An 18,993-nucleotide genomic window follows, 5' to 3' on the forward strand; every position below is an offset into this window, starting at 1 on the left:
ATGACTTCACCCTGTCCTCCTACACCAGGAAGAGAAACGGTGATATGTGCTTGACAAGAACTTGGGAATAACCAAGCCCCACACAAATGCTCAGCGACTTCCATGCTGTGACTACTCTTTTCATGAACGACGATGTGATAAATCGTGACGACTGGAAGTTGTAGAGATTTGTCGGGATAAATGGGAGAATCTCCAGCAACTCTCAGCGGAAGCTCCCGAGGAGCTAGCAATGGGTGTGACATGAGAGACAAATGCAGCAATCCTGAAAGGTGACCAGCCTCATACGTGCTACCCTAGACTGGAAGATGCTCTGAAGACAGGAGGCATCTCAGCCCCGTGCCTCCTCACCACACTCCTCACCTTCTGCCTCCTTGTATCCTACATATAAGGAATTCCTGTTGTTGGGAACCAGATCTGGTTCACTGTTAGCCCGTGGAGGCCTGCACCTCTTCTCCTTCAGGGCCACATGGTCCACTCCGCTTCTTCAAGTCTTGGATCAAAATCAGTGCAGCGAGACCCCGCCCTGACCATTCTATTTAAAATTCCATCCTTTACTATCTCCCTATCTTATTCCTCCCAGGATAAGTAAGCCCATCTCCCTTTCTTATTTTTTATGGATTTTCCCCATGAAATACAAATCCCAAGAGAGCAGAAGAGTGGTTTGCTGCATTCCCTGGGCATACCCAGAGCCTGTCACAGTGCCTGGCACGTGGTCGTGATGGAACGAAGCACTGATAAATAGCAGGCTGGTGGGGTTGCCGGATGGATGGAAGGAGGGAGGTTCTACACACAGACTCAGGCCCTCAGCCTCCTCTGGAGGGAGGGAGGAGGCATGCTATGGCATGGCCCAATTCCTATGGCAGCCATCCTGCAACAGCTATTCAACTTTCCACTTGTGGAGTGAAAGCATGAAGTTTAATTCCACCAGATGACTAATGTCCTAATAACTTTGGTAATATGCCACCCTTATAAACTGCCTGTATTCTCCACCAGGATCCCAAGGAAGCAGAGATAAATACATATATTTAGGGAAAATTGACCTTTAAAAGTCAAGGTTCCATGGGCCAATTCCAAAGTCAGAAAGAGCTCATGTGAAAAGTAACCTTTAGTTTGCCATCAAAACTGGTTTCATAAAGAAAGTGTTTTAAATATACATTTGGGAGTTTCACAATAGGTTCCTTTTACACTGCTGATCTGTGACATGAGACAGGGTTTGCCAAGATTTTCAATAAAAAATGATATATTGATCTAATTATCTTCTATTCAGGTTCTTTAGTACCCTTGATTTCTGTTCTGGCTGATGCAATACTGCATCTCTACTGTGCAAACTTTCTATCATTGGTTGAGCATCCCCTTCCAAACCCCGAGAGCAGGGGTCTGGAACTCAACCCTTATATCAATCAGAAGCAATATTTCCATGGCAGACACAGAATCAACAAGCTTTTCTGGACCTCCAGGGCAGTGCCAAGGTTTCTGAGCATGGTAACTAGCTATGAGCATCTGAAGTTATACAGATGAGTTCTGAAGTCAAACCTACTCCAGTCTTGAGAGTTACACACACTTTCCCAGGGGAGAAAAACAAAATCAGAAGAAAAGCCAGTCAGATCCATTTGCATAATTTGGCAGAAAGTGCAACTGGACAAACAGCAGCTTTTCTGGGCCGTCTGCTCTGAGGAAATGAATAATATTTATGGCCTAATAAACTGTGTGCTCCACAAGGAGGGGGGCAATCAGAGAGCCCAGGCAGAGCTGTAGGCTGGGTGAAAAGACACAGGAAGTCGGGCGTCAACACAGAAAACTGAGATGTCACTGAGGGAAACAAGAGCTGGCTTAGTGTTCCCTGTGGAGGCTGGACTTTGGTGGGAGATACCAGGAAGTGCTCACATCTACAGCTCGCGTGCTGCCTTTGGAACAGAACATCATAAACCCTAGAGTCAGGCTCACCTGAGAACCACGAAGTCTCTGGAAGGATGGGGAGCCATGCTGTTCAGCACGTACTGGTAGATCTCTGTTTGCCTGTCTAGAGTTTCCACAACCTTCCACTGCACAAAGTCCTCGTCCCACAGGTGGCGCTCTCTCAGCACGCGGTTCAGGACCACCGAGGGGGGCGCTTCCACCTCTACAGAAGCCTTCCACAGCTTCAGCGGGTTCCCGTCGCCCACCTTGGGAAAGACAACGTCAGAGGCTGAAGAGGCTGTCTGGGATATGGGTCCAACATTTTTTGTTTGGGCTTTTAGTTTTTCTATCATACCTTGCTGGGTGTTCAAAAACCATCACTGATTATGTAAATTGAGAGTGATGCTACATACCTCAGGTTTAACATTTTAGTCCTTAAGCTTAAAAGACTAATAATGATGATAAAAATAAGAATCACCAACACACCCGGTGGTTACTGTGTGCCAGGCACTATTCTAAGCCATTTGGTTTTTAAGTTAGCCTTCCTCCGACAGTAGTACTCTTACAATGTCCATTTCACAGATGGGAAAACTGAGGCACAGAGAGGTGTGTGACTTGCCCAACATGACACAGCTACGGGGTAGAGACGGGACCGGGATCCAGCTGTCCGGCTCCGTAGTTTACTCTCTGATTATAGGCAACAGATATCTGGATTGAGTTCTTTAAATGGCTCATGTGCCTTAACTGTCCGTGTGTGTGCCAAGCCCTGTGGACACAGCAGCTGTTTTCAATGCAAAAACAAATGTCTGATTGTTAGCTGTGGCTTTGTGGGGGTGATCTTTTTCCATCCTCTGAGATTACCTTTTTGAAAGCAAGATCTGTATTGTCCGTGCTGGAGCACGTGACCCATCCTTTGAACTTCTCCTTGGCTTCTTTCTGGAGGCCCTGGATGAGATGGTTCAGGTAAGTGTGGAAAGTTGCCCCACTCTCCTCCAGCTGCGTCCCCAATTCTTCCAGGGTTGGCACGTGGATCTCAGCCTCCACATACGAGTTACGAGACTGGGCCACCAACTCGTGTGGAACCTAGACCAACGGATGCACGAAAGGGCAACACACTGAGCCAAAGAAACGCCGAGACTCAGAGAAAGCAAAGCCATTTCACCCACAACCCGGCTGTGAGCCACGGGCCGAGGGCCACACGGCCAGAGATGTTTTTCTAAGATCACTGCCAAGGCCGGGAGGGGCCTTCCTAAAGTCAGGAAATACAAACATGTTTCTGAGGCTGTATTTATTATTCAAAACATTGCAATGACTTCCCTTTTATTCTTTCCATTTCCCTTTTATTTTACCTTTAATGTCTTTTTATTCAGTTTGGCAAAATACGGGCTCAGACAACTTTACCCACTATGAATAAGACTTAAAACAGATAGACTTGTGAAGGGAAACATCAAACATGACTTGGGAATGGCTTTACTTTTTTAGCACACTTTTCCCATTGACAAATGCCAATTCTATCACAAAAGTATGCCACAAGTCTAGGTCACTTACTTCTTTTACATATCTGACATAAGCTGTCATTGGTTCTTAGCAACAAAGATTCCTCAGTATCATACACACACTCACACAGATGTTTAACCTAATCAAGCCCCAAGGTAAAATCAAATAGAACATAATTGGCTGACTGGCCTTGAACCTGACAATGGCAGGTGATGCAACTGTTTGCATAAAACCGTCAGTATGGTAATCCCAAGTGTCTTTATCAAAGCCTCAATTGTATAGCTAGCTCCTCAGCTTTCTTGGAAGCAAACACCAGAGCTATAGCATATACTATTGTCATTATAAAATCAGGAACAAACAGATAGAAACCATAAATGTAGCAACAATCCCAAGCGTCTTATCTAGTTCCAAGAGCTACTAGGGAGGCGGAGGTTCGAGCCTTTTGCTCACCTCAAAAAGTCTGTCGCATTCCATGATCATGTGCGCGAGCCCCTGAGCTGCTGCCAGATTCTCGTTGAGGTCCTTTTGATCTGGCTTCCCGGTGGCATATTTCTTCTGTATGACTCTGTAATTGAATGTGAGTGTGCTAAGCAGATCCCACACCAACGAGCTTGTCACAGTACCAAACTCATCCCTTTTGTTTTCTGTTTATACCCAGATGCTATCCAGATCCCAGGCGTTTGCATTTCCAAATAAAAACAATGATCACATATCTTAGATATCTGAATCAGGCTAACAGTCTGACAGTTCACAAGGAAAAATCTTGGAAAACTAAAGGGCAGGAAGAACAGCAGGGGACAAAATTAATCTGTTTTTCCAAAGTTTGAAACCCCTTAACTGCAAGCTACTGTGCTTTGGTCTTAAATATAGCCTTTTAAAAATTGCAAAGTACTACTTTGTGTATGTTTTCCTCCTCACTCACACAGACAACACAAAACTCAAGCTTTCTGGATCACAACTGGCATTCTTCAATGCTAGCTCAATAATTCTATGACTCTGAGCCCCGTGAATTAGGGTGCCTCACAAGATTTTCTGATTATGAAAAGAGTGTTGACAAATCCTGAAGTTGAAATGTAGCATGAGACACATTTTATCTATCTATAATCTATTATCTATCTATTATGTATCTCTATTATCTACCTATCAATCATCTATTTATCTCTTTTTGCCACCTACCATCTATTTATCTATCATCTATCTATTTAGCTGTCATCTATCATCTATGTATCAACTATCTATCAATCTATCATCTACCTATCATCAATCTATCTACCTACCTATCTATAATCTGTCTATCAATATATCCATTCATATCTATCTATCCATCCATCCATCCATCCCTCCATCCATCCATCCAGTCTTATGAACTGTGGGAATGCCTGCTTTGGGATTACTGTTGTTACTGAGAAAAAAACCCACCGTGGAGAGCTTTCTTTCTTCAACAAATTAAGATGAAAGAGGGAGGGGGCCAGACACACTGCCAGGTTCATGGGCGTCATCTGATTCTCTTCCACCAAGTTGACGACGTCGTTCAGGAAACACAAGAGCGTCTGCAGGACCTCCCTATTCTCATCGGCCAGTAGCAGGATGGCAGCCTGCACGGCCTGCAGCCGCTGCTCTTTGGAGACATCTGAGGAAAAGTGGATGCCAGGTCATTGGAGGAGCAGACATAGAAAGAGCCAGCTGGGAAGCATTGTGTAAGCTCCCAGAGTCATCATCAACAACAACAACCAGAACAGCAGGAAAGGCACAAAGAAGTCAGTAATTGCTGAGGCCTCGCAGCTCATGGGAGGCAGAGCTGAGTCCCAACCCTTGCAATTGAACTCTGGATCCCACAGTCTCAATGGCCAAGCAGGGTTTAGAAAGGGGCACCACCATCCTGGTTTTCTGTATTCTGAGCAATCAACCCACTCATCTGCTTTCAGAAGGCTTCTGGGTGAAGTTGGTGATTAGGACTCTGTCAACCTGGCATCCCTCTTGCCCATCCTCCCTGACAGACAGCTTGGGAAGCCCCTCTCAGGATGCCCAAGGCTCCGTGGGACATGGTTTGAAAACCACTGGGTTAGGAAACAGTAGCCTCGCCTTGCCTTTCTCCACCCCTGCCAGCCAGGCCATGATGCCAGTGCTGCACAATTCACCGGGAGTGGTGTTGAGCTGGTGGGACCTCTGACCTCATTCCTAGAGGGCCAGCTGCTCGAGGGGAAGCCTGTACATCTTCCTTTTTCCTACAAATCCCCCAGGACTTGCTCTGCAGGATGCCTGCTATTGACTTCATGTGGAGACCCAGCATCACCTGTTCCATAATCTTGGGGTTTATGGAAATGGAGGCTGCGTTTGGAGAAGAAGAACCAGGCAGCCCTAGGTTATGGGGGATGTCTGGCCTTTCTCAGTGCCATTACCCTTGAGGGTGGTCCTTGTGGTGGTGGGTACTTGTTATGCAGGCTTACCAGGGAATTGGTTCCAACAATATGAGGTGAACTGAATGGAAATCACACCAAATGAGTGATAGGTGCTGCCTTTTGCTGCTCCCACCCGTGGCTGTGTTTGTTTCATGATCACTTTAGTCCTCCCACTGTGGAAGACACCATCAGGAGCTCTCTTCTGTCAACACTGTTGTCTTTCTTAAAATGCCATGTTCTGGAGCAGGAGCCTCCACAATAGGGTGTCTGCATTCTCAAGGGGTGGGGAGGTGTGCTCCTGACAGTCTCTTGAGGTGTGAGAAGAAATCATTAGCGCTCCCACGTGTGTTTATCTTTTCTCTTACCCATTAAAAATACTGACTGGGTGTGCTTTATAATGTGCATAGTACATTAGAGTATATCCAGTATATTTATATTACTAAACATAAATACACATTCAGATATTTGCTACTGGCAGGAGTGCATGATAAAAACAAACTCAGAGCTGGCTGTTCTAGAAGGGCTGAGGTGTGACCTTCTGAGGGGATCCTGGCTGGCCCCAGGCTTTGTGGTCCTGGGGGGCTATCGATGCTGGATTCGCCTGCATTCTCATGCAGGAGGCATGATGTCACATCCCAGGGCTGACCACACTCTGGCCCTGATTAGCAAATCCAAGCTCCTGGAAAAGCCCGAGCATGCCTTCAGTGGTCTGAAACCTGTCCCCACTCCCACTATGTCCATTGTGTACTGGCACAAGATATACCTGGGGTTTACAGAGAAGAGCCATTTTGTTAAAATTAGAGTGAACCCGTTTTCTTACTCTCACTTAGGGTGGAGCAGAAACAGATGGTACTAATGATCTGAAGCTTGTGACAGGTGTTACAAATTCTGCTGGAGCTGCGGAATTGTTTTAAGTATGCTGCTGTAGGTAAGGTGTCCAGCGTGTATACATGGTTTAACTTTAGATTACTAAGCTTCTTTTCCATGCCGACATTTGTTCCCAGCCATCATTTTTGAAGAGTTGCCTGTCATCTCTATATGTTGTCTCAATTTCCTTTCTATCCACTTGTTCTTTTATCCCTCAGAAAATACTTCCTGTCCATTATTGTTATTAATATTTACTAAAAATGCTTCAAATACCTAAATTCAGCATTTGTTTTGGATCCTATGCTCTTTTAGCTTTCTGTTACATACCACGCTGCTGCGGGTCCTGCCCCTTTCCTGGCTCTAAGGGGATGATTCTAGGTCTGAATTTCTAAGTGTGGATAATTTGCAATCATATGGGGGATCCTGGCACCTCAAATTGAGAATCCTGTGGATTCTGAACTCTTCTCCCCTCCAATTTCCACATTCTTTCAATCATCAGGCCTTAAAGCCTTATGGTTGTCTTCGACTCCTCTATCCTTCTCCCTCCTCCGGATGGGTAGGACTCAAATATTTTCATTACCCATCCAACATTCCAATTTAGTTCATCATTTGACAAAAACCCAAGAAGTGGCATAGCTGAAAACAGAACTTCTCTGGAGAACTGGCGGAGGAACCGTTCCTCTCTGCCACAGTAGCAGTTTGGAAACGTTGACTCTAGGGTCTATGCGTGGAATGTCTTCTCTCCAGTCTCACTGCTGGAAGTCCCTGCAGGTAATTCAGAACCTTGATTAGTATGCTGACTCCCTGAGCCTCCATGCTCGTCCAGTTCAGTGCCTCTTGAGCACCACTTCCAGATTCCTGGGTCAATGACACAGTGCTGATGGACTTGCTCCCTGTGGCGGATACAAGGCTGGCCACCTGCTCAACTCAATATCCATTCTTCCCTTCTTCCTCATTAAGAAAACACATGTTCTGCTCAGGTGTGAGCTGCAATATACTCAGGGAAATGGGTCCCTCCCTCAGACCCAGGGATGAACCATGCTGCCCTAAACCAAAACTGGTGACCCAGGTCTTCTTTCCAGTGTTTGGCTTAAGGGGGAAGCTGTAAACCACTTCTGCCTGAGGGGACCAAGAAAAATGCTGAGAGCTTCTGTAAGATGTATGACCCTGATAAAAAGAGATACATGGCCAAAGAGAAGCGCGGTCACTCTCTTCTTGTCTGTGATTTTGTGAAGACGTCATAATTACAAGTTGTGACAATTATATTGTGACCTTAAAGGGAAAGCCAACGGAGGCTGACTTTAGCCCTGGCATCACTGAGCTGCGGGATACCCAACTCTGGAATTATGTGAGATAATAAAATGTACTTACTGTTTAAACAATTGTCCATTGGATATTTGGTTCTGTCTTTACAGCTGAGAACACTGTAACTGGTAAGTCCCTCAACAACACCCGACGGTTCCCCAGTGCTTAATGAATCAAGCATACACTCCTTGTCCTAATATTCAATGTCCTTCCTTTATGGCCCCAGCGTCGTTTTTCAGTGTCATTTGGTGTCACTTTGTATGTTTGCCATACATGCAAGCCAGATGAATACACTGGGCTCTCCTGACATCTGCTTATGCTATCTGCAGAGCGGGTACCCAAAACGTGTTCCTCACATATCTCAGCCTTCAGTTGTCACTTCCTCCGTGAAGCCCTCATTCTTCATCTCTCCCTCCTTGGACTTTTCTTTGTAACCTTTCTATGGAACTTCTCCAACTTTATTGTGTTGGAGTTATTTATATTCATGCCTCATCTCTCTCAATTTTAAGATCATTAAGATCAGAAAGTCAGTCTCATCCATCCATATGCTCCGCCATGCTCAGCACAGTGCCCGGGACAGAAGTCGTGCTCTGTAAATATTTGCTCAGCTAAAATAAAGCCTGCTTTGATCCGGCTTCTTGCTTGTGACTCAGAAAGGGCCAAAGACATTTATTTCTTGAAAGTGATGTGGCTTTAGCCTTAGACTAGTATCAACTTTAACCCAAGAACTGATTAAATGTAAAGACTCATATCTGATACTTCCAAACCATAAGGGAGACTTAATTGAAAAATGCAGTTCAACCTCTCACAGCAACAACATCAAGAACTCCCTGTTTGGGCTCTAGCAACTTGTACCATTAACTTAACTTAACCTACTTACTTTGAAAAACTAATATTTACTTAGTGGGTTGCCACCTTCATCTGTTTTCCCAAGTGGCTCTGATTATAATCCTTCCCGAGTTTGCAGTATCATGGACTCCTTAAACACATTTTATATAGAATTCTCTATAGCACGAATATTCTTCAAAATGGATCAAGTCCATGTCAAGGTCCATTTCAGGCATATTTTGCTGAAAACTCAAAACTCAAAGTCCATGGGCCAAATGGCTTCTTTTCCCCCAAGAATTGGGATCTGGACCATCAAAATAATTCATAATATTAACATTGTCATATCTAGCAAAGAGTCACGTGTTTAATTCCCTTCTTTTTTTTCTGAGATGGAGTCTTGCTCTGTCATCTAGGCCAGAGTGCAGTGGCGCAATCTCCACTCACTGCAACCTCCACCTCCTGGGTTCAAGCGATTCTCCTGCCTCAGCCTCCTGAGTAGCTGGGATTTCAGGCATCCGCCACCATGCCTGGCTAATTTTTGTATCTTTTAGTAGAGATGGGGTTTCACCATGTTGGCCAGGCTGGTCTTGAACTCCTGACCTCAGACAATCCAACCACCTCAGCCTCCCAAAGTGCTGGGATTACAGGCGTGAGCCACCATGCCCAGCCCACATGTTTATTTCTAATACCCCCATTGCAACCACTTATAGTAGGATATGCTTCTTAATCAACAATTGTTATTTTCAGGGATTATTTTAATTATAAAGGCTTTGCTGAGAACTTAACATTAAAAAAAATCCAAGTGAAAATATAAATAAGTTTATTTAAGCTTAAGACTTGATTTGGTTTGCTTACTTTTCACCAATGAAGATACTTTGTGCTAAAATACATTTGTTTTTATTTCCTGTCATTTTAATTCGTATCACTTTGAATTTCCTATATCCCAAAGAAATGCTTACTTTTTTAAAAAACTAAAGAAGTTTTAATAAATATCTATATATGAAACAACTTCTATTGTGTCCCTTTTTCATTTTAAATTTTTGTAAATGTATTGAAAGTTTGTTTTAGATCGTACACAAAACTCTTTTGAGAAGGAATAATTTGATGTCAAAAAGGTATTTTCAAATGCATAAAAAAATGGCCTGTGGATTTCCATATCAAACTTTGAGCAAAAGTTACTTCCGTAGAGGAGAGCAGGATTACATACATCTTTATGGATTGATGTATTATTCATATAATTAAAACTCAATCTATAGGGAATTATTTTCATTAAAGTGGAAGGATGCCCACAAGAACACCAATCTCATTATTTCCACTTACACTGATAGATATGGAGAAAGGTCTCGCTGAGCTTGTTGGTGAAAAGAGGCTCAGGGAGGTCCCGGAAGAACTGTTTCACCATATCCGCCACATCATAAGCAGACTGGTCTTCATAGTTGACGTTCTCAGGGAAGTTCTCATTCATTTGGCGTAGGGCATGGATTCGAGACTTCACTCCTGACTTGCGAAAAAGACCCACCTGAAACAAAGCCATAGGGATGTGTCAGCCAGGCCACACTTGGTTGTGAGGAGGAGAAGGAAGCATGGGACGGGAACTGGATGGGCTGGAATTGCTTCCCAATTAGTACATGCTGAACTATTAGTATAGCTACTTTAGGCAGTAGCTGAACACTGTCTTCCTCTCCTATGAAATGAAGATAAGAATAAAACCCCACCTCACAGGATTACTGTGGAGAGTAAGTGAGGAAATAGATGTGCATGTGCTTTGCGACCTGTTCCATCTTATCACACTGCAGATGTTATAATTATTTTATTCATTTATTCAACAAGTAGTGATTAAGTAACCACTGCGTATCAGGCATGCTTAGAGTTCCTAGGTGTCATTAGTGAGCAGAGCAGATAAAATTCCCTGCCCTTTAGGGTTTACATTGCCATGGGGTTTTCAGAAAGTCTGGTCAACGGGAGGTTTGGTGAAAACAATGTGGGTGGTGGATGAAAGAATCCCAGATAAACAGCCATATCCACTGTCCCTGCAGGGGAGAGTTTTATGGGGAATATGTTCATGAAACAGAATAATATCATAAGTACATATTTTGATTTAAGGGATTTATTTACTTTTTCTTCTTTGGAATTCTTGGCACTTACTTATCTTCCTGTTTGTTTTTACGCTATAAGCTATGGCTCTAGTGAGAATGATTCCCAGGTGGCTTTTTTTTCAGACCTCAAGATATTGTCATATCATGCCTTTTTCATCTTAGAGCCTAGACTCCTCCCCTACTTGATGAATAAATGGAGCATTAAGGCATCAAGGACAGAGTGGCCCTAATGAGAATGAGTGAGGCAGAGCAGAGCCCGGCAAGAATGAAGATCCTGCAATGGTTGGGCAGGTTAAGTTCTAGGCCCTCTAGAGGAACGTCCTGTGCTGGACTTAGCCGCTATCCAAAAAGGAATTGAACTTTTCTGGGCACCCTGGCTTAGAGTGAAATAATATGTCTGCTATTTTTTAAATGCCTATAGGGAGTTGATTTGCTTCAACCCTCAATTTCCACAGCTCTCATTCCCCAGTGGCTCATGGATTGGCCCACTTCTGCAAAGCAAGGTAGAACCTTCCTGAGTGGCTGGTCAGGTAGACAGTGGCCACTAGTGTCAGCCACTGCTCTTCCTCCCTATACCTGGAGGAATGCCTAATATAGGTCGTCTTACGGATGGCTCTGTGTGCCAGGCCGGCCTCCACCCAAGTTCGGGTATGTGACAAAGGCTTTCCTGATTGCTGCAACAAAGGGAGAGCAGTCCTCATTCTTTTAAATTGTGGTAACAGCAAGGGAAGGATTCCAAGCCATTAGAGCATGCTCAGGTTTTTGTATATGTCAGCTGAATGGATCACAGGGGAAATTATACACTGCCACTTTTTGTGGCCATAAAAACAGAATTCTTAGTAATATTTCTTTGCATTCCAAGGCTTATCGCTCTAATCCCACACATCAGGATATTCAGGCTGATAATATTGTCACTTAAAATATGAGTTACTTTGTTTTTTATTCTTAAAGTTTGGAATATCTAGAAAATGCACAGTTTTGCCATACTTAGGTGATTCCCCACAAAGGATCTAGACAATATTTATCTTCCTTCAACTGGCAACAACTCCAAATTTCATCAAAGGGCATGGAAAGAAAGCATGTACTGTCAAAAGAGAAAAAAATTCAAGATGTCAGGTGAGTGATTATTGGGGTGAGATCCATCTCCGATTTGTTTACATCTTCTGCTTTTCTGATTTTGGAAGGAGGCCCAGGACTGTGCACGCCACAGGGCTGGCTGTGCTGTACGAGAGTTCTCAGAATCGAGATGCCCTGAAGGTAAATACTTCAGTGTGACTCACAAATATTTATCCTCATATGAGCAGGTATTATTCCATTTGAGAAGAATTCCTATTTTTTTAACAGCAGAGAAATATTGATCAAGATCTATAAAAAGAATAAAGCAGACAGTGTTTCTGTTTAAATTGTCGAGCACGTTCGTCTTTTGTCCACCGTGTCTTGCGGGCCGTTTCTGGGCACACAGTCACGTGCGTGCACACACACATCCCAGAGATGCTATCTTTGTATTGTTCAGTTTCCAAATTTCTTTCTCATTTCAGCAAATATTGTTATTTTAATTATTTTAGACATGTCTGGACCTCTCCAGCTGTGGGCTCTGAGCTGCTTGTTCTGACTGAGATCTTAGGATGTCTAGAGGGTTGTCAGGGATTTATTTGTGCTGCCTCAAATTCTGACAATAGCCTTCCTGCCCTGCCCTTGTCTTCTAGAGGACATGGGAAATATAGACATATATATGTATTTTGGTTTCTGTGGATTTTTGTTGGAAGTACAGCAGGAAAATTTTCTTTCGTAAACCTAATAACGAAAAGGTGGTCTCAAATCAGATTTCAGTTATAGTAGCTGAAGATGGCAAAAGGGAAAGATGGAAAGAATCTCTCTTCAAAGCTATTGATGAACTGATGATTGAGCTAACCCTGGAATTGTTCTATTTCCCGACTTTTTTTTTTTTTTTGAGACGGAGTCTCGCTCTGTCACCCAGGCTGGAGTGCAGTGGCGCATTCAAGTGATTCTCCTGCCTCAGCCTACTAAGTAGCTGGCATTACAGGCGCCTACCACCATATCCAGCTAATTTTTATATTTTTTTAGTAGAGACAGGATTTTGCCACATTGTCCAGGCTGGTCTTGAGCTCCTGACCTCAAGTGATCCACCCACCTCGGCCTCCCAAAGTGCTGGCATTACAGGTGTGAGCCACCATGGCTGGCCTATTTCCTGACTTTTTGTTTGTGTTTTGTGAGACCATGAATTTCCTTTCATTTAAGCCATTTTGGGATGGGGCTTCCAGTGGTTGCTGTGGAAAGCCACTGGGCACAGTGAGTAGAAGATGGTCTTTCTAAGGCATAGAGAGATCCTGAGACCAGAAGAAGAGCTTCCCCTCTTGATCCTCATAGAGAAACATGGTGACGGCAACAAGTGGTTTCCAATAATCATTTCTTCTTCAGAAAGTTTTGGCCGAGCATGGTGGCTCACGCCTGTAATCCCAGCACTTTGGGAGGCCGAGGTGGTTGGATTGTCTGAGGTCAGGAGTTTGAGACTAGCCTGGCCAACATGGCAAAACTTCGTCTCTACTAAAAAATACAAAAATTAGCCAGGCGTGGTGGTGGGTGCCTGTAATCCTAGCTACTCAGAAGGCTGAGGTGGGAGAATGTCTTGAACCTGGGAGGCAGAGGTTGCAGTGAGCTGAGATTGTGCCACTGCACTCCAGCCTGGGCAACAGAGCCAGATTCCATCTCAAAAAAAAAAAAAAATTTCCAAAGCAAGGATTTGATCTGAATTTTTGACAAGAGATAGTTTTCCACATAAAAAATGGAGAACCGAAGAAACCCGTTGTTCATCCTTTTTTCTGAGACAGAGTCTCACTGTGTCTACCAGGGCTGGAGTGCAGTGGCATGATCTCAGCTCACCACAACCTCTATCTCCTGGGTTCAAGTGATTCTCCCACCACAGCCTCCCGAGTAGCTAGGATTACAGGTGCGCACCACCATGCCCAACTAATTTTTTTTTTTTTTGGAAACAAAGTCTCGCTCTTATCCCCCAGGTTGGAGTGCGATGGCACGATCGCAGCTCACTGCAACCTCTGCCTCCTGGGTTCAAGCAATTCTCTTGCCTCAGCCCTCTGAGTAGCTAGGATTACAGGCACCCGCCACCACGCCTGGCTAACTTTTGTATTTTTAGTAGAGACAGGGTTTTACCATGTTGGCCAGGCTGGTCTAGAACTCCTGACCTCAGGTGATTCACCGGCCTCGGCCTCCCAAAGTGCTGGGATTACAGGCGTGAGCCACTGCGCCCGGCCTAATTTTTGTATTTTCAGAGATGGTGTTTCACCATGTTGGCCAGGCTGGCCTCAAACTCCTGAGCTCAAGTGATCTGCCCGCCGTGGCCTCCCAAAATGTTAGGATTATAAGTGTGAGCCACCGTACCTGCCCTGTTGCTCATCCTTTTGATCACAGTAGATGGGCAGGCAACAGCCCCAGCTCCCTCAGCTTCATTATGAGGAAGATCCCATAATGTTTTTCCTTCACTTTTGTGTCTGTCACCCATGGGCAGGCAGCCTGGGCTGTGACACAGGGTCTCACACACTTAGTTTAATGCTCTGCTGTCTTGGTTTTGAAATTCTCAATGACTTATGAACAAGCGATCCCACATTTTCTCTTTTCACTGGCCCACAAATGGCATAACAGGTCCTGCTGTCATCTACTGTTAAAGCTCAGCCCAGCCACCCTCTTGAGAAAGAGCAGAATGGCCGTCAGCAATGCGGAGTTCATTTTATAAGCATCTCTCTTGTGTGTGATCTCTCATTTCCTTTTGAAGATAAAAGGGGAGTGATGAGTGTCCCCTTGGTCTAGTTTTCCTGTCTTCTCTCTTTTGTTTTTCACCTAAAAACCTGGCTATAAAAGAGCAAGGACTCAGCTGGGCATGGTGGCTCATGCCTGTAATCCCAGCACTTAGGGAGGACGAGGCAGGTGGATCACCTGAGGTCAGGAGTTCAAGACCAGCCTGGCCAACATGGTGAAACCCTATCTCTATTAAAAATACAAAAATTAGCTGGGTATGGTGGTGCATGCCTGTAAATCCCAGCTACTCGGGAGGCCGAGGCAGGAGAATCACTTGAACCCAGGAGGTGGAGGTTGCAGTGAGCTGAGATCGTGCCTCTGCACTCCAGCCTGGGTGACAGAGGAAGACTCCATCTCAAAAAAAAAAAAAAAAAAGCAAGGACTCAAGGATAATTTCACTGGATAGCTGCAGAGCACTGCTCACTTTATCTGAGGCAGGCAACAGGAAAAGTGACAAACAGGCAGCGGGGCCAGGGACACGTGTACTGAGTACTAAGGGTCTCCCCAGCATGATTAGGCTTTTAAAACTTATTGCTCTATTAGGAGGAGAGGCTGAGCATGAGTGGTGCATTAGAATTCAAATTCCATCTGAATAATATTAAATCTCCCTCTTGGCATCCTGTTTATGCTAATCTTTTTCGGGACTTAATGATGTTTATCAGGACTTCCATTTCCTCTTCTTTAGAAATGTGCTCAGCTAATGAAGGAAGGTTGGTTTTCTTCAGAAAGAGAAAGATTCATAAGAAGAGTATGCGGCAGATTCTTATTTTGAGCATTGCAGGTTCAGCCTCTCACTGCAGTGACTTCATATTCATCAGGAATAGGTATAACCTATTCTGTGCACAGTTGATTTAGGGCAGAAATAAAAGCTCAGACAACAAAGCAAGGCTCGTCTCACACACTACTATGTCTGAATACAAATGGTTCATAATTGAAGGCTAAACTTCCTCATCTCACCCACAGCCAGCTGCAAGGGCAAACATGGACACTCTGTTGCATCATATAGAAACTGCTGTGCATGCGGGAGTGTGGAAGGCAAAAGGCTGGCAATGTTTCAGGCTCTGTGGGGCAGGGTCAACTGCAATGTGTGCTTATATGCCAGGCTAGTGTGTGGCATGGGGAGAAGGGGCCATCGCACTGCAGGAAGCCTCCTGCCTGAGACTCGGGGCAATGCCTTGGGAGAGTATGGGGTGGTGCTTTCTATTAAAATGTGGCATAGAAGGGGGATATTTGTGGATGTTCTCGTCTTCTGCAGCTTTGAGGCTGAGATCTCCAGGCCTTGGGCAGACTGGCATCTTTTCAATTCCACGGAAGTGCCGTTGGTGAAGAAAGAACATTCGTTTGGTGTTGCTCTCCTTCCTTTTCACTCTTTTCCCCTCGCTTTTCTGATTGATTTGCTTTTACCAGCTCTTGCTTGCCCTGAAATCTCCAGAAAAGCCAGGTTTTGATTCCTTATGTTTCTCTAGTTCTCCTCTTTTCCTTCCTATTACCACCTTCCTTTTTCAAAGGAGCCAGAGAGGTGGTCTCTGCGTGCTTCCCACACCACGTTGACAAGGAAAGGGAGGGACATTCCAAGGCTGGAAACCCTGCCAGGACTGGGCGCATTATAAGGTGGTGACTGGCTGTGGTGAAAGTCCCTTCGATGTCCTACAGATTCTCCCATGTGACTGACACAAGAGATGCGTGGCTCTATTCATTTTAATTACATTTAGAATCAGTATTTATGTCTTGAAATGAGTCTTCTTCCTCCAAGCCTTTGCCGGCACACTGTTTTTCATCTTGGAGTTCTCCCAGATTTAAAAAATTGACCTGAGATGGACACAGGGGTGGAAGAGGTTTTGGTGCCCTGTGTCTTTCTCTCTACTGATAAGGCTTTTGCTTCTAAAGAGAGACTGGCCCCACTAACAGCAATGATATTGGCACTGCACATTATTCAGAAGCTACGGGGGGGCAGGAATGGTTTATAGCCTACACTAAAGACTCAGCTCTGAATGGAATAGTGGAATTACATTTCATTTATTTATACCCACTCTTGTTCAAGAAAGAATTTAAGGGGACTTACAGTAATCTATGAAATATAATAAGATACAATTCAATTAAGGATAAAAGATAAGAAAATTACAGCAAAAGGAAAATAAAGACAGAAAAGGGTGGATGAAACTAGGAATCAGGTTGATGCATAAAATTAATGCCAAAAAATTACATAGATTTACTACTACAGACAGAACACATATTTGGCTCCAGACTTTCTAGCAGCCAATACAGTGAGGAAAACACACCCAAATGAATGAGTTTGGTGTCCATAGTATTAAAAAACAGGCCAGTTATCCAAAAGAAACACGATGCTTTCAGATGCTGCAGCCAGAGAAAAATGTTTTTTCTCCCCTTGTCACAGAAACCACATTACATGACTTAACGACCAGCATCGACTACAAAATCTTGACACTGAATTAATTCATCAATGAGTTGTATGGGCCACTCCTCAATGCTAGAGATGGCATCACCCCAAAGTCCATGGGGGAAAAGCCATTATAATAAGCAGCCGCAGAGTACAGTGGTTAAGAACTTGGACTGTGGGGTTAGATTTGCAAGCAAGTGTTGGCTCCACCATAGTGAACTGGGGATAACACCATTCAAGGGTGGATGTGGGATTAAATGAGGCAATTAATGCAGAACACATAATACAATTGCTTGAAACATGCCAGGTGGTCAAGAGAGGTTATTTTTATTGAACTAGTGACATAGATAAGTCGCACTTCCTTTAGGCATTCCTGAACACTGTTTTCTTTTAATGGAGCTTTTGCTGATAAGCATTAGCTGGCCATGCACTTGGAGCAAGATATTCTCTGTACTTGGTAAAGGGCAAAGCCAAAGTCTCTAAGAGTGCCAAGAGGGAGGTGAGTTTGATACGTACCCTTACAGAAACTGAGATGCTTGGAAAAACATGTGTCTTAACAAAATACAATCTTGGGCCTGTACCCACAAACCAACAACAAACGTACAATTGAGGCCACAAAGTTCTATGCCAAATGACATGGTTGCAATACTTTTAGCATTGGAATAGAGACTAGAGTGGGCTTCCCCAAATATTCACCAGAGCCCACCTCTCTAAAAACTTTTCTCAGTAAAACATCTTTAGGACATTAACTTTGAATAATGTGTATTCTCAGTAAAACCTCTAAGATTAAAAAAAAAATTAAAATGTATGCTTAAGTAACCAGATTCATTGGCTGATTCTATTGGGATGTGATTCACAAGTCAATTCATGTTGGGGCATCTGCCAAAGAAGAGAACCCTAGAAAAGTAGCCTGTCACCCTGATTTCTGGGGAATAAGAGGCAAGCTATTAAGGCCATTTCTCAAAACTAAACAGCCATCATCACAACAACGACAGCAGCCATCCCACCCTCCGCGATGACATCCAAATACAGAAAAATGTTATGTGCAGATTCTCTAAATTAAACGTGAGGAGGGACAAAGGGGAACACACATTCAGTTCAGTCAAAGACAACTTCAAATGAAGAAGTTACTTCTATTTTTCTGCACTGAAAATTGATTTCTGGTTCACCAAGAGACCAGCCTGATTCTCAGTGTGGTCTCAGTTTTGGAGTCTCTACAAGCATCACTAGCCAGCTCATTCCTGCCCACTGAGTCCAAGGACCAGGGTAAATCAATAAAAAGTACAAATAATCTTAGGTTGGTGCAAATTCTCTGCATGGCATCAAAAAGTATGATGAACAGAGACTATTACAGAACAGCTGCCTGGAAATACACCCACTATTCGGGGTTGCAATTTATCAATCAAGAACACAACTTTTATTTTGGACAGAATGTCTAAGAAGCTAATGGGTGTTAATTTGGGGGAGCAAAGCCTTTGTTTTGTAAACTACAGGACAGACAGCACTCTGGATTTAATCACAGTCCGCCATTATGGTGGGCCTCAACAGTCTTGGAGGCAGAAAATCTCTGAATATTTTGTTTAGCTTGAGCGTTGAATCAACTCTATAAAATGAGGGGATATTTGACTTAGCTGATACTTTTGTTCATATTTTACTTGCACATTTTTAAAAGATGTAAATAAATCTGTCTTTGATTTAAGTTTTCCTGGTCGTGATGCTGCTTCAAAGGAAAAAAAAAAGAATTAATAAAAGGAGTCATGAAAAACCTAATGCTTTTTCAAAAATAATAGGAATAAAAGAACAGTGTGAAATCAATGGTGGCAATGAAATAATAGTTACAAAGGAAATGCAGTACATAGCTTAACTCTAGTTGTTA

At 43.8% G+C, this 18,993-nt stretch overlaps 1 protein-coding gene across 5 annotated transcripts in view; it reads right to left on the reverse strand.

Moving 5' to 3' along the window:
• The window catches only part of STARD13 (StAR related lipid transfer domain containing 13), a 562,325-nt gene that overhangs the window by 4,681 nt on the left and 538,651 nt on the right, over nucleotides 1-18,993 (reverse strand). For all 5 annotated transcript variants that reach the window (XM_055244120.2, XM_063619303.1, XM_055244119.2 and 2 more), the window contains 5 exons: nucleotides 10,113-10,311; nucleotides 4,813-5,023; nucleotides 3,844-3,958; nucleotides 2,758-2,979; nucleotides 1,945-2,162 (listed from right to left, as the gene is read on the reverse strand). In XM_055244120.2, the coding sequence (XP_055100095.2) occupies nucleotides 1,945-2,162; nucleotides 2,758-2,979; nucleotides 3,844-3,958; nucleotides 4,813-5,023; nucleotides 10,113-10,311 (965 nt within the window). The remainder of the gene's footprint in view (nucleotides 1-1,944; nucleotides 2,163-2,757; nucleotides 2,980-3,843; nucleotides 3,959-4,812; nucleotides 5,024-10,112; nucleotides 10,312-18,993) is intronic.

This window comes from Symphalangus syndactylus, chromosome 15, assembly GCF_028878055.3.
Source record: "Symphalangus syndactylus isolate Jambi chromosome 15, NHGRI_mSymSyn1-v2.1_pri, whole genome shotgun sequence".
NCBI classification, from domain to species: Eukaryota; Metazoa; Chordata; class Mammalia; order Primates; family Hylobatidae; genus Symphalangus; species Symphalangus syndactylus.